This window comes from Takifugu rubripes, chromosome 22 (genome assembly GCF_901000725.2).
Source record: "Takifugu rubripes chromosome 22, fTakRub1.2, whole genome shotgun sequence".
NCBI classification, from domain to species: Eukaryota; Metazoa; Chordata; class Actinopteri; order Tetraodontiformes; family Tetraodontidae; genus Takifugu; species Takifugu rubripes.
This window is the reverse complement of record NC_042306.1, coordinates 11,671,397-11,685,410: the sequence shown is the minus strand read 5'-3', so window position 1 is coordinate 11,685,410 and position 14,014 is coordinate 11,671,397. Positions and strand designations below refer to the sequence as shown.

General features: G+C 45.1%; 3 protein-coding genes across 6 annotated transcripts; 2 read left to right on the top strand and 1 right to left on the bottom strand.

Moving 5' to 3' along the window:
• Positions 1 to 59: 59 nt before the first annotated feature.
• Positions 60 to 3,846, bottom strand: gtf2b (general transcription factor IIB). The gene is made up of 7 exons (XM_003975720.3): positions 3,746 to 3,846; positions 2,703 to 2,815; positions 1,779 to 1,912; positions 1,497 to 1,643; positions 1,246 to 1,375; positions 697 to 978; positions 60 to 556 (listed from the first exon to the last, which is right to left on the bottom strand). Exons 1-7 carry the CDS (start codon positions 3,760 to 3,762, stop codon positions 423 to 425), a joined length of 957 nt encoding a protein of 318 aa, XP_003975769.1. The 5' UTR covers positions 3,763 to 3,846; the 3' UTR covers positions 60 to 422.
• Positions 3,847 to 5,408: 1,562 nt separating this feature from the next.
• On the top strand, positions 5,409 to 10,434 carry lrrc8da (leucine rich repeat containing 8 VRAC subunit Da). 4 transcript variants are annotated; one of them, XM_029830798.1, is made up of 2 exons: positions 5,409 to 5,929; positions 7,069 to 10,434. In XM_029830798.1, the coding sequence occupies exon 2, from the start codon at positions 7,071 to 7,073 to the stop codon at positions 9,612 to 9,614; it is 2,544 nt and encodes an 847-aa protein (XP_029686658.1). In that variant the 5' UTR covers positions 5,409 to 5,929; positions 7,069 to 7,070; the 3' UTR covers positions 9,615 to 10,434. The 4 variants fall into 4 exon arrangements, with proteins under 4 accessions (XP_029686658.1, XP_003975747.2, XP_029686657.1 ...); XM_003975698.3 differs by having other exon boundaries at positions 5,409 to 6,145; XM_029830797.1 differs by having other exon boundaries at positions 5,409 to 6,149.
• Positions 10,435 to 11,245: 811 nt separating this feature from the next.
• Positions 11,246 to 13,977, top strand: LOC105418138 (DBIRD complex subunit ZNF326-like). Its single transcript, XM_011616549.2, has 11 exons — positions 11,246 to 11,410; positions 11,596 to 11,738; positions 11,910 to 12,006; positions 12,117 to 12,513; positions 12,661 to 12,733; positions 12,824 to 12,869; positions 12,952 to 13,099; positions 13,194 to 13,254; positions 13,335 to 13,465; positions 13,540 to 13,629; positions 13,715 to 13,977. Exons 1-11 carry the CDS (start codon positions 11,334 to 11,336, stop codon positions 13,733 to 13,735), a joined length of 1,284 nt encoding a protein of 427 aa, XP_011614851.2. The 5' UTR covers positions 11,246 to 11,333; the 3' UTR covers positions 13,736 to 13,977.
• Positions 13,978 to 14,014: the final 37 nt, after the last annotated feature.

Below are 14,014 nucleotides of genomic sequence, written 5' to 3'. Positions count from 1 at the left end.
TATTTACCTCATCGCTTCGTGTCAGAACAGAGAAGTCAATTAAAAGCACAAGTTGGTGACCTTTTAGAAAAAACTTTAATTTTTTTTTTTTAAATTACCTGATAATTCAAATGGAGAAAATAGAAGCAAGTCATTCTTCTACAAAAGGAAAGTTCTGTAAACAGTATATGAAACCAGCCTAAAATAGCAACCAATACACCTTCCCACTTGGACATATATACATTTCAGTATATACAGACAAATGCTGTATGTTCAGTTGGCAGAGCTGTTTGAGCACTGGAATGTGACAGTTTTATTCCTGTGGGTGCCTTCACGAAGGCTTAAAGAGGAACCAGGAAGATATTTCAACTCCAACAAAAAAGAGGATAAAGAAAAGCAGTCCCATGAGAGCAACATGAAACTTCTAACCGCGGACAAAGTCCTCACAGCAGCGGCAGCTTGTCGACGGGCGTGTCGAACTTGAAGTCCGGAGGGAAGAGTTCTGCAGCCCGCGGGTAGATGAGGCGGTACGACTGTCTGATGGTGACGTCTGCGACGCCGGCGATGTCCCCGATTTCTGTGGAAGCATTACGAACGTTACGAGGTCAGATAGCCAATCAAGTGCCAGTGCTGCTGTTGCCTTGGTGATCTTGGGTCCTTTCAACTGATTTGAGGTAGCAGAGGTTCCGGCATCGGTGCGGAACCCAGAGCTCTCACCTTTCTGGGTCTTCTTCTCTGCAGAAGCCTGGGAGGCCATGTAGATGGCTGCTGCGGCCACCGAGATGGGGCTCCTGCCGGGCACCAGGTCGAGCTCCACCGCCTTCCTGGCGATGAAGGTGGCCGCCATCTGCACCTGTTTGGGCAGCCCCAGGTTGGAGCAGAAGCGCGACATGAAGTCGCCGGTGGTGATCAGGTCCACGCTGGTTTCCAGAGCTTTCAGGATCAGCTTGAAGCACCGGCCGATTTCTTTTTTGGAGATGCGGGAGACGGCGCAGATTTCTGTGCGGGAAGGAAAATCTCATTGTCTCGTGCTGTTGGAACCTCCCTGGTGAATTCCACCCTCTTGTTCTATCAACAGGATCTCGATTTTATAAAACCAGGGAGACGGGAATATTTCTGCCTTTAATTACTGCAGATAACTTAAACAGCCTAATTTGCCTTGACTGCCCTCCTAATCCGTCCTCGGGGTTTGTTTCCTATTTGCAACATGCAGCTCAGTTGAACTGCCGCCACGTGTTAAATGCTTAAAGAGAAGTTGAGTCTGACCTTTAAAAGTTCTGGGGACACCTTCCTGTCTGCAGGCGATGTAGAGGCAGGCGGAGGCGATGGCATCGTTGGCTCTGCCCTTCAGGCTCTTCTGCTCATAAACCTGCTTGAATAAGTTGTTTGTTCTGTCCTGCAGAGGAAAACAAACGCACCAAACTAGTTTGTACGATAGAGACCAGCGGTCCTGGAAAGTCCTGTAATTTAGCTGAAAATGTCACGTGTGGCCACACGAGACTAACAGACAGACGTACAATGATGTTGCGCGGCAGATTGATGCGATCCGCCATGGTGCTGATCTCTTTGAAGGCGTTCAGCATGGCCCGGTCCGAGCTACTCATGGTCCGGCGGTTCTGGTACTTTGAGTTACCGAATTCGTCGAAACTAGCCGCGCCTGTTCCCTGTGGAAGAAGAGGACCAACGTTCAGTCACTGTCGTCATCACGGCAGAAATCTCAGCAGCTTCTCCCGGCAGGACAAATGTCTGGTTGCTATAGTAACGAGGGCGCGCGGCGCCTGGTCACAGCCACCTCCCACCTTGCCTATCATGGTGGTGAGGTCGCCCCCGTTGAGCAGCGGGTTCTGGGCATCTCCCACTCTGGATGGGTCTTTGAGGGCTTTCTCGTTGGAGAACGTCCTCCACTCTGAGCCCACGTCGATGACTCGATCACCTACAAGAGATTTTAGGCTGGTTTATAAGAATAATGTGGCACATTTACACGTTAGACAGATTATTTGATTAAGCAGAGGAAAAAACACCCTGTGTGGGATCAGCGTCGGATGGAAACATGGATGATTATAATGAAGGCTTCCATTATTCTCCTGCACATTGTGACAGCAGCTCCGGCTGGATTATATCTCTGTGGATCAATTAAGTAGGAGATTACACCACCTTTAACTCCATTCCCAACGGGGACTTGTTGCTCATCACTGTTCCTCACTTCTTTATTCACACTGTGGTTCGGAAACTCTATTTTTCAGACATCTTTGCCGTCACCTTCACAAAATACATGTACGCCGCTATAAAGGGACAAACACATCCACGGGATATTAAATTACAAAACATGTGACAGACGACATACTATCTGTCTAAAAATATCTCTCCTTCCATCATGGCCGACTGTTCTTGGAATCACGGCAGAGCTGAGGATTAGATTTGATATTTTAATCCTATTACTTTCTAATATGTGGAAGAAAAGAGACATTCATCTCCAGGGAGGCCAGCTGAACCCGTGGAGGCAGGAGCAGAGCGCCCAGGAGACAGCATCTCTCCTCCGTCACCTGACATGCTCTCTCCTCACAAGACTCATTAAAGAACTTCTCTGCTCCCCACACAGCTGACAGTTTAATGTATGAACAGAGCCGTAACCCCCAGATGTAGACTCGATAAACAAATAACCCTGTTCATCTGCAGAGAGAAACCAAGAGGTAAAGATCCTCGGGTTTAGAGCACATACTGACCTACAACAAGGCCGCAGTCAGGACAGATCATGTCCCCCGCTCTGTAGTCCTCCACCAGTATGGAATCCGGGTGATTCGGACACTGAACTCTGGGCAGACCCAGGGACTCTCCACTGCAGAGACAAAATGAATGACAAACGATGAAAACAACTCAAAACGGGAGAAATCATCGCGATAAAGTCATCACAAAGCAGGTACACCAAAACAAAAATCACATTTGTGTGATTCAAACATTAAAAAGACATAACTGGCGCCACAAAGTCAGAGATTAACAACGTGGGATGTCAAAGATCGAAGTTCCTAAAGCAAAGGAAGATTTGTTCATCATTCTTGTTGATCATTCTTCATCGTGGAGCAGATCTGTGACAGATACACTGAAACTTGAGTGCTTACAGGAAACAAAAACCCAGCATTATCAAAACTCCATCTTTTGAGGCATCTTAGTCATGTAGCTCATCCATGATTATGATATTTGGAGCTACACAACATCGTAGCATTATTGGGAAATAAAACAACACAAATCTGTTGGCCAAGACTGAAACTGTTAAGACGCGAACACATAGCGTATTTCCTCACACTATATCATTTCTCACTAAAATTTGTGAGGGTCGTCTCTTAGCTGGTATTATTAAATATATTATTTTTTGAGGATATGTTAGACAACCCGCACTAAAACAGGAACGCTCAACGAGAGCGACTCTTAGCTTAGCGTCTCACCTCATACTGGCAAAACATTTTAAAAGCAAATCTTAAACCCGAGAGTATTAAACAAGAACACGTTTACAGAGTTGAGAGACGGCGATGGATCATTATGTGCTGACCCAACAGTGACTTTAAACCGCTGGACACTGACTTCTAGTAACATCTCCACGAGCTATTGAGCTAACCGCTAGCTCTTGCGCAGCGGTGCGAACAATAACGCATTTTTGAAGTCATGGTAGCAACTGTTAGTATTCCTTCACGTTAACTTTTATAAAATTGCCTCTGGTGGACTACAAGCTATTCAAGGTTAAAGAAAAGAGTTGCGCTCCGCCGCTACCCACCGGCTCGTAGACGCCATGTTAAGTCGAGTTCTGCTTGTATCAAAGAACGCTGAGCCTGTATTTATAACCTCTTTGGTCACGTGATCTATCAAGTACGGAAACCCATTTAGAACAAACTATGTCGTCATAAAAAAACAACCCACCGCTGCTTAATAGCTACTTTTCTGTGGCAAACAATGGATCTTTGCCGCAAATGCATATTATTCTAATTACATAATCTGGAAATATCTGTATTTGGTGTCATGTCAATGTAATATACAAAGCAGGGGCTTCGATCTAAATTCTCATTTTCCTCTTAAGGGTATTTAACTGGCACATCATAATTACAGTTTTGTAAAGCCTTGTTGACCTTGTAAACGCATATAAACCTCATTACCTTCATACTGGATTTAAATATTAAAATGTATTCATTATAACTTCATTTTTTAAGCCTGTGGCTTTGTACTGTTACTTTAAAACACATATCTTGCATCGCGTTCCATCCCTCTAATATTAACATAACACTGTTTGCGATACGCTTACAAATTGACTGTTTGTAATTTATTACAGCAACTATCTAAATACTTTATAAATATTTAACGCCAGTTTCAGCGTGTGCATTAAGATAACAGCAGATGGAGCTGCCAAGTTGAGCCTGACCATATTTTTCCCCCCACAATAGGTTATACAATAGTGACAAAACACATTAAAATTATCGTGGCAAATTGCAAAAAAGCAACTGCTAAAACCTGTAAAATGCCATGAACTCTGTAAATTAAACAAATGCATGACTGCTGCATGGAGCCACATTCAGGATGGATGTTGCAAGTTCTGTGAACAAAAACACCCCCCAAACAGCATGTGCACGTGGCATAAAATGTATACAAACCCAGTGTGCTTCCAGAGTCTCAAACCCACGTGAGAGAGCTGCTCATTTCCTAAGTGCAGTATCACATTACGCTACATTAAGACAAACAAAGAGTCTGTGGGCTGACACCTGATCCACAGTAATGGCCAGGAACCCTTTCAGTGCCTCAGACTTTTATCGGAGGTTGTTTATGTCCGTTGGCTACTCACAAAGATTTAACTGACTCATGTCAATAACTTCACTAAACTCCAACAGGGAAATCCACACAGGATAATTTACACCTCACTGAACCAATTCTTGACATTCTGAACTGGTTGCCAAGAGTCCTGAGCCGGTAGTCTCGTCAGAGAGAAGAGGCACCACATTGTCAAACCACAGTTCCCATAATGGACCCAGTGACTGTGAGTCTGGCTGTAGTCTGTTTTATTAACAGTAAAGATATCCTACAAATACTTTATTATACATAATAAAACCTCATGTTTGCGAACTTACTACACATGCTGCATATTCACGCAGCTATCTTTATGGGGCTTCTTAGGTGACTTTAGTTATTTGTGCAGAATAATCCCGGTCAATCCAGCCATAAATCTCTCAGAATAAAAGAATGGAATCAAAGACGCGAGACCCAAAGTGGTTGTAGCCCAGTGTTAAGACTCGAGACACAGGGGACCTGACATCAGATTACACACCCTGGAGGCTGTTTTCCCATTCTTTTGTTTTTTCTTTGTCTCTCTCAAAGTACAGCGAGTCAGAGCCGAGAGCCAGTCGCCCTGGACCGGCTGGAACCTGTTAGGGTTGCAACCAGTTGCGTGAGTAGACACCACTTCCTCAACTGGATGCATCATCAGCCAAGCGCGACTGACTGACTGACAGACGTTGTTAATCTAACAGTTTCCCCTTGAAAATCCTGTTTTTGGGGCAAAAACGGGAACTCGTGTCGCGTTTACTAACGTTTTAATCATCGTACAAAACCGGTCTTGCGTGTCGCTTTGCTTTAAATATCGTTACCTTTTGTCGGATAATAGACCTAATTATGTCAGTGGCTTGCTAGCAGCCTTACATCTGATATGAGCGTGTAAATGCCGACATCCGGAGACACGTTTTTAGTCTTTGTTTGCTTCAGTTTATTGAAAGTCGCCCACATGCGCAGACAGGTTATCGGGGCGGCGTTTTCTGGAAGTTGCGAGCGCACCGGCCAATGAGACGCGCTCGTAAAAGTCACAGCAGCGGTTCGTGCGGCTCCATATTGGATCTGCTCCGGCTTTGAAATACTTCTCTCCCAGGAGGAGGTTTGCGTGGGCACAGGCTATCGCAGCCCGTTTCCTCTCCCGGTTCAGGTATGAGGGATGGAGCCGGACACAACGCGCTGTCACGAACAAATGTTTAGCATCGAAGCTTCGATTTACGTAACAGCCGTGAAGTGTCACAGCTATTAACGGTGCTGGGAATGAGGTTATAGGTTCACCTGAGAAAGGGGGGTGGGGGGCAAGTGGCGTGCAAGACGAAGAAGTTGAAATTGGATTGAGATAACGCCTCACGAAGAGTAAGTAAGAGTGAGTAAGTTTTTTTTCCATTTCATATGGTCAAAGTAGGTCACATATTAATCTTTGTAGATCAAAATATTGAGCAACAGCTTAATCTCGCTACCTGCCCGCCCGCCTGAGGTGTTTTCATAGGTAGTAAATTGTAGTGAGGGTTAAGCATCTGTGGGTCGCTTTTTCCTCTTTTTTAAAAAAAAAGTCTTTCATTTTTTCAATATGTCACCTGACCTCGATAACTGACTGCGCACGAACTTCTCACGTGTGGTGGAAGCAGGCGCGGAATGATTAAAAAGAGACATATTTTGTTAAACGTGTAATGTGTAGTAAAAGTGTATGCCCGGGGGGTGCTTTTATCAGCAGTATGGGATCGCTTGCACCGTGTGTTCCTGCGTTTTCACCCCTCCACGGTCAGATGGAGGCAGTTGCGGAGCGGCGCCCTGCCCCCGGTGCCAGGGCGAGTTCGAGTTCCGCCCTTTGCACGTTTTTTTTCCCGGCCTATTTGTTCACGCATGAAGACACCGTGAAAATGTCTGCCGATAATTACAAAGCACTGTGCAGTATTAACTAGTTCGAGTTAAGAATTTCATTTCATTTGGCAGCAATCAAATAATGTAGAAATGTGGTGCAATGAGGAAATGTCTTTTAAAAGCCCTGATACATTTCAAATGCTCTCTGTGGAATGTCCTAAGGCATCAATGGCAGAAACTTTAATTGATTTTTTTGGTTAATTAATGCTGGCGGGCTCTTGATTAATCAAATCGCAGACATATCATTTGAAAAACAGCCAAACATACTTTTCTAATTGCTTACAGGGTTGTTTTGTTTATCACGAATCTTCTGTCCTGTGACCATATGGGCAGAATTAAGTTATTCCACCTACCTCAGTGAAGTCCATCACTCTCCGGTAGGTTACCTGACTCTTCTGTGTGTTGCAGTGATGTTCACACTCGCAGAGGTTGCGTCGTTGAACGACGTCCAGCCAACCTACCGAATCCTGAAGCCATGGTGGGACGTTCTGATGGACTATCTGGGGTTGGTCATGCTCATGCTGGCCATATTTGGCATGACCATGCAGATCACAAAGGATCACATGGCTTGCTTGCCTTGTCTTGAGAATCCACAAGAGGAGTCGGGAGCCGGACATAATTCCTTCACGGAGCAGACCACGCAGGGGTCATCAGGCACCAGCGCCCCTATGTTTACCTCTGCCCCCTTGGTCACCAAAGACTTACCTGACAGTGTTGTCCATGAGATCCATGCCACACAACAACAAATGTCTGCGGCCTCTGAGGAATTCTGGAGACAGCCTCCACCGACAGGGGTCAGGACCAATCTAGACTTTCAACAATACGCCTTTGTGAATCAGATGTGTTACCATGTTGCCTTGCCCTGGTATTCCAAGTACTTCTCATACCTCACCCTCATCCACACTCTGGTTTTGATGGTCAGCAGCAACTTCTGGTTCAAATACCCTAAAACCTGCTCAAAGATTGAGCACTTTGTGTCCATCCTGGGGCGGTGTTTCGAGTCCCCCTGGACTACGAAAGCTTTATCCGAAACGGCCTGTGAGGACTCCGAGGAGAACAAGCAGAGGTTGACGGGAGGCTCTTCGGCACCGAAGCAGGTGTCCACGGAGGGCAGCGATCAGGCGTCCAACGCAAACTCGTCCACGCCCATGCTCGGGGTGAAGTTTTCTGCAGATAAGCCCATCGCCGAGGTTCCAAGCAACATGACCATCCTGGACAAAAAAGACGGCGAGCAGGCCAAAGCGCTTTTTGAGAAAGTAAGAAAATTCAGAGTTCACGTGGAGGACAGCGATTTCATCTACAAGTTTTATGTGGTGCAAACGATCGTCAAGACGGTCAAATTTATCTTGATTTTGTCCTACACGTCAACATTTCTGGCTAAAATAAACTTTAAGCATGTGTGTGAACCGGACATTAAACAGTTAACTGGTTATAAAAAGTTCTTCTGTACGCACAATATGGCATTTATGCTAAACAAGCTGCTAATCAGCTACATGGCTTTAATCCTGATCTACGGGATGGCTTGCTTGTACGCTCTTTTTTGGGTCTTTCGTCGGCCCCTGAAAGAGTACTCGTTCGAGAAAGTCCGCGAGGAGAGCAGCTTTAGCGACATTCCAGACGTCAAAAACGACTTTGCATTCCTCTTACACATGGTCGACCAATATGACCAGCTGTACTCTAAACGCTTTGGCGTCTTCCTCTCTGAGGTCAGCGAGAACAAGCTGAGGGAGATCAGCCTCAACCACGAGTGGACGTTCGATAAAGTCCGTCAGCTGGTGACCCGTAACGCGCAGGACCAGCAGGAACTCCACCTCTTCATGCTCTCCGGTCTACCAAACGCGGTCTTCGACCTGACCGACCTGGAGGTGCTGAGGCTAGAGCTGATTCCGGAGGTGAGGTTCTCGGCGAAGGTCTCCCAGATGTCCAGCCTAAGGGAGCTGCATCTCTACCACTGTCCTGCCAAAGTGGAGCAGACAGGATTCGCCTTCCTCAGGGACCACCTTCGCTGTCTTCACGTTAAATTCACCGATGTTGCCGAGATCCCAGCTTGGGTCTACCTGCTGAGGAGCCTGAGGGAGCTCAACTTGATTGGCAACTTGAGTTCAGAGAACAACAAAATGATCGGGTTGGAGTCCATGCGGGATCTGAGGCATCTGAAGACGTTATGCCTGAAGAGCAACCTCGCAAAAATGCCCACAAACATCACCGAGCTGTCTCCACATCTGATTAAGCTGGTGGTGCACAATGACGGTACAAAACTGATGGTGCTCAACAGCCTGAAGAAGATGATTAATCTGATTGAGCTGGAGCTGCACAGCTGCGAACTGGAAAGAATTCCACACGCTATTTTCAGCCTAACCAACCTGCAGGAGCTTGACCTGAAATCTAACAGCATCCGAACCATCGAGGAGATCATCAGTTTCCAGCACCTCAAGAGACTGTGCTGCCTGAAGCTGTGGCACAACAAAATCACCACCATCCCCTCCTCCATCAGCCACGTCAGGTCATTGGAGGCTCTGCACCTCTCTCACAATAAACTGGAGTCCCTTCCTCCAGCTTTGTTCACTCTACCAAAACTGTGGCACCTGGACTTGAGCCATAACGCCATCCTCGTGCTCCCTGCAGATGTGGCGCTCCTACACAACCTCCAGTACCTGGCCTTAAACTCCAACAAACTGGAGGTGCTGCCCAAACCTCTGTTCCGATGCCTCAAGCTCAAGGCCCTGCTTCTGGGGAACAACGCGCTGACTTTCCTCCCCGAGTCTGTGGGTCACCTGCTTCAGCTCACACATCTGGAACTGAGAGGAAACTGCCTGGACAGGCTGCCCGTCCAGTTGGCGAATTGCCGAATGTTGCGCAAAACTGGCCTAGTTGTGGAGGACCATCTCTTCGACGCGCTCCCAGTGGAGGCGAAGGAGAGCATCAACCAAGAGAGCACCTTTACAAGTGGCTAATGGCACAATAGGTCTCACCCGTGGAAGTCCGTGTAAAAAATGATTCATAATATTTGCAGATGTAATTTTAGTTACTCTGTCTTCTTTTGACTCAGAAACAGAGACAATGGGCCAAATGTTATTCATGATTTTAGCTTTAGCTGGCAGATTTGTTTGCGCACAGGTAAACAGTCCTCTGAATTATCCAGCCTGTTGTTTTTTTTGTTTGTTTTTATATATTCAGAGATTTTTCTTCATTTTTTCCCCATCTAGCAGCAGTTTATTTATTTCTAATCTGGGTTAGCTTCTCAGGTATAGGTGTATTTTACAATTCCCATTATTGTTCATATGTTTTGTGTTAACTGCTGCTATTTATGACCAAAAAATAATTATGTTTTTCATGACTGTTGTTCATATATAAACTATCCAAGGTGCAGTTCTATATTTTGAAGAACAACAGATAATGCAAAAGGACTTTTAAGTGGTAATTTTCTATCCTAGATCCTGTTCTGTAGAGTTAGTTTTGAGAATTAAACTCAGGTGAAATCTAAAAAGAAATTAACTTCTTTGTTTTAGAGACCATCTACTAATGCCTTTAGTAAAACTATGTGAATGTCATGGTAAAATGTAAGTGTAATGTGGTAATGATAATGTATTGACCTGACAGAAAAGGGAAATGTATTGTCTCTTTTTGTTTCTTCGAATTATGTATGGTAAAACATGTTTATGTTCCATTTTTTAAAAGTGCTTTTTTGTTAATACATATTTGTGTTGCGTTGCATTGTTGATTGTCTGCTCACAATATTTTCACAATAAATCAACCGTTTAGACAAAAAAAAAATGGAACCTTTATCTCCTTCAACCTAAGTTCTCTAAAACTAAACAAGCCAATAATGCATCTCTTTTTAATGATTTATTATTTCTATTCTGTCCATGCAAAAGTTCCAGAGCCCTTAAACCCCATCAAAACCTTGTCCTGAAGATAAGAACAACCATAAAAAGTTTCTTCACCCTGTCATACTTAATTCCCTGCACTTCAAAGATATGCTGTGTTTTTGTCTCATCTGCAATAGGGCTGAAATACAAATGTCCATTTGTCTGTTTACTCACTCCACACGCCTGTGGTGATAACAAGCTACCTCGGCTCGCTCCGGCGAAACCACAATCTGTTATCAGGGGACAGACAGTGAACGGACACATTGACCTCATGATTCCAACCTGGACCTGGAGCAAATCATAGTATTTCCAGTTCGCTGATAGAGACAAAGCTGGTTGTCTTAAGACTTAAGTCTGGTTTATGAGGATTAGCACTCCAAATCCATAATCTTTACAAACAGGTGTCTGCTGCTAATATACATTGTGTGTATCAAACCGTGGCATCCTACAGAGGATATTTCAGGCTATAAAAGTTTGTGTTTGGTTGGAAAAACTGAGCCATTATTACTTTGAGAGATCCAGGTCAGAGATGTCTGGCAGTTAAAAAAGTACTGTTGACGGTCTTTTTTGACCTACTCTATGGAAGAATCTTAGAATATCTTTGGTTTTAATGATGTCAGTATATTCTGCTCCTTGATCTGTCTTGCAACAACCACTGTCAAAAGCACGATTAGTGATTTCCTTTGTGCTGAACCGTCTTCGATTAATCGAAAGTTACTGTTTGCTGCCACCTACAGGACGGCGTCGGCCACTGCACCAACTCTGGCCTTCACATGCTAAACCGTGTCTGCAAAACAACCCGAAATGAAACGCAACAATAACATGCCCTTTTATCCTTCAGCAATGCTACGAGGAGCGGACACGCGCCTGCAACCTGAGAGGTGATGCAAAGTGTTTTAAAGCAGTTTAAATATATGTATATGGGTCAGCCAGTTTAGTTTTTAGCTGCGTAGCTAAAGTTAGTCGCACCAATGCTATGCTAACTGAATGGACTAACATAAGTGTCTATCCTGCACTATTGTACTGATGCTTAATGAAATTATTGCTTTATTCTCTTGCTGTTTAGTAAACAATTCAACGTCCCTGTTCAATGCAACGTCCCAGAAGGGTTCAAAGAAGCTATGAAATGGGTCAACAAGTTAAACGACTACCAAAACACACAAATACCTGAAATGGATTCAAAAATTCCAGCAATCCATCGAAATAAAGGTAAAAACCACTAACAATGAGTGGAATGGAGGAGTAGATTACTGAGAAGGAGCAGTAAAACAGTCTAGTAACTGGCCAAATGCTTGTTTACCTTGTGAAATATTCCTTCTCTTATTGGTATTTATGGATACTTTTCACTATCTGTAATCAATGTGTTACGTCTACATACAGGCAAAATGTCTGTGATGAAATGGAAATCATCATTTAAACCAATAGATGACCCTGATGACAACAGCCCGCAGGACGGATGCCCTGATGATCCAGAAAGGTATTCTGTAAATTGACAGAATCAAGTAGAGCACAGTCTGGAATATTGGTGGATGTTAAAGGTTGCGCAAGTCTAATAGAAGTACAAAACCACCTTCTGTTTCCCTCCAGGTCGGAGCTTTATGACCCCTACAATCCCATCTCTCCAGACTCGGAACATGACATCTCTCAGGGCCACAGCCACAGCCGCTCCTTGTTGAAACAGGAGGACAACCCTGAACCTCAGCCTATAACCATAAATAAAAGCCGCTGGGACGTTCCTGCCGCAGCCAGCCGACCTCCCGAGAGAGACGACCGTGGCCCCGATAATGGGCCCAGCAACAGTCGAGCTCGAGCCACTGAACCATTTGTCCCGGCTGGATACGGTTCTGCCGGTAGATCTTTGGACCAGAGAGTCGGCAGCCCTGAGAGACACATTCTCCGCGTGTCGCCCCAAAGGTTCCCTGCATCTTACAGACCACAGAGGCCGAACGACGATGAGAGGATGATCTCAGATTATAGAGGAGAGGTATCGGCAACAGCTATGTTTATTTACTAAATTATAGTTATAGTCCAGGATACGGACCCTGTTTGTTGTACCGTTTAGGATGTGGGGAAACTGGTTCCTTCTGTAGATGCAGTGCTGACTTGATGAGATGATGTTGGATGTGTTTAGGTGACAGCTAGAGGTCGACCATCTCCACCCAGGTTAAAACGCAACTCAAACGAGTTTGGTTACTGTCAGACAAGTGAGTTTTTTATTTTTATTTATACCCGTTTTCCATCCGTTTATCACACTTCCAGTTCTTATTCAGGGACTGTGTGTTCATTATTTACAGGCATGGATGAAATTCCCTCCAGAACTAAACGTTTAGTGATGGAAAGGTAGGACGTGAGGAGGTGAGGAGCTCATCCCTGCAGCGGTCCCAGTTCGGGGGAACCTGAAAGTGTCTCTGTGTCCCTGTAGGATCCCTGTCATCTGTGACCTGTGCGATATCGAGTTGTTAGACTGTCAGGAGTTGCAGGATCACCTGGAAAGCAGGACGCACTGGAACACGATGGAGCACATTCAGCAGGAGAACAACTACGACGACCTGACCGTCGCCTTCCTGCAGGTAGGATGGTGATGCTGGTGATGGCGATGATGCTCGTTCAGATATTTGGTGCATCTGCCGCTCTGATTGACCCACACGCGTCACTTTTCCACAGGAAGTAATGCTACACAAAAGCCGCCGATTTAGCCACCCCATAGAGGACAGTTTCCTGGAAGGTAAAGAACCTTTCTTTTAAAAAAAAAAAAAAAAAGCAGTCTTCCATCCGAGGCTGCAATAAGAGTTTTTTTTATTAAAGCTCTCCATGAAAACGACCACATGACCAAGGTGGAGGTTTTCCACTGCGCGGTTTGCGAAACCTTCGTGTCCTCGTCTGCCTCCTCCGTGCGCGCGCACGTCATGTCTCAGGCTCACCTGACCAGCATAAAGGTGGGTCTCTCCGCGCGCTACATGAGTGCAGGCGTGCCGTTTGATCCTCTGAATCACATTCTGATTTCCTGAAGAGGTTTGACATGCTGCAGCGAGCGGTTTCCCTGGACAGAGCTCAGGCCATGATGGAGGAGCTGAAACCCCAGTTTCAACACTTCCTAAAGGTATTTGTGGAACAAAGGACTCGCCCATCATCTTGTGAATGCTGAATATCAGAAAATGTCCGAACCAACGGCTCTTTTGCTGCAGGGGGGAAACCCTTTTGAGTAAAGGCACCGCTGAAGACTTCAGATGGAGCAGTTGGGATCAGCAGGATGGACCCTCAGAAGATCTGGACCTCCAGAGAAAATGGACCCATCATTCATATGCAGGAATGACTGAAATCGGACTCGTTTCCTTTTTTATTCGGAACAACACAAATGTTTAAGCATCGTATCTGTGTGATATTGTACATTTAAAATTTAAATTATTTCGAAACTGTATATTTAAACATTAAATATAAGTGACATGTATGAAAGGCATTTCTCAGCACTTAATGTGCGTGTTAGG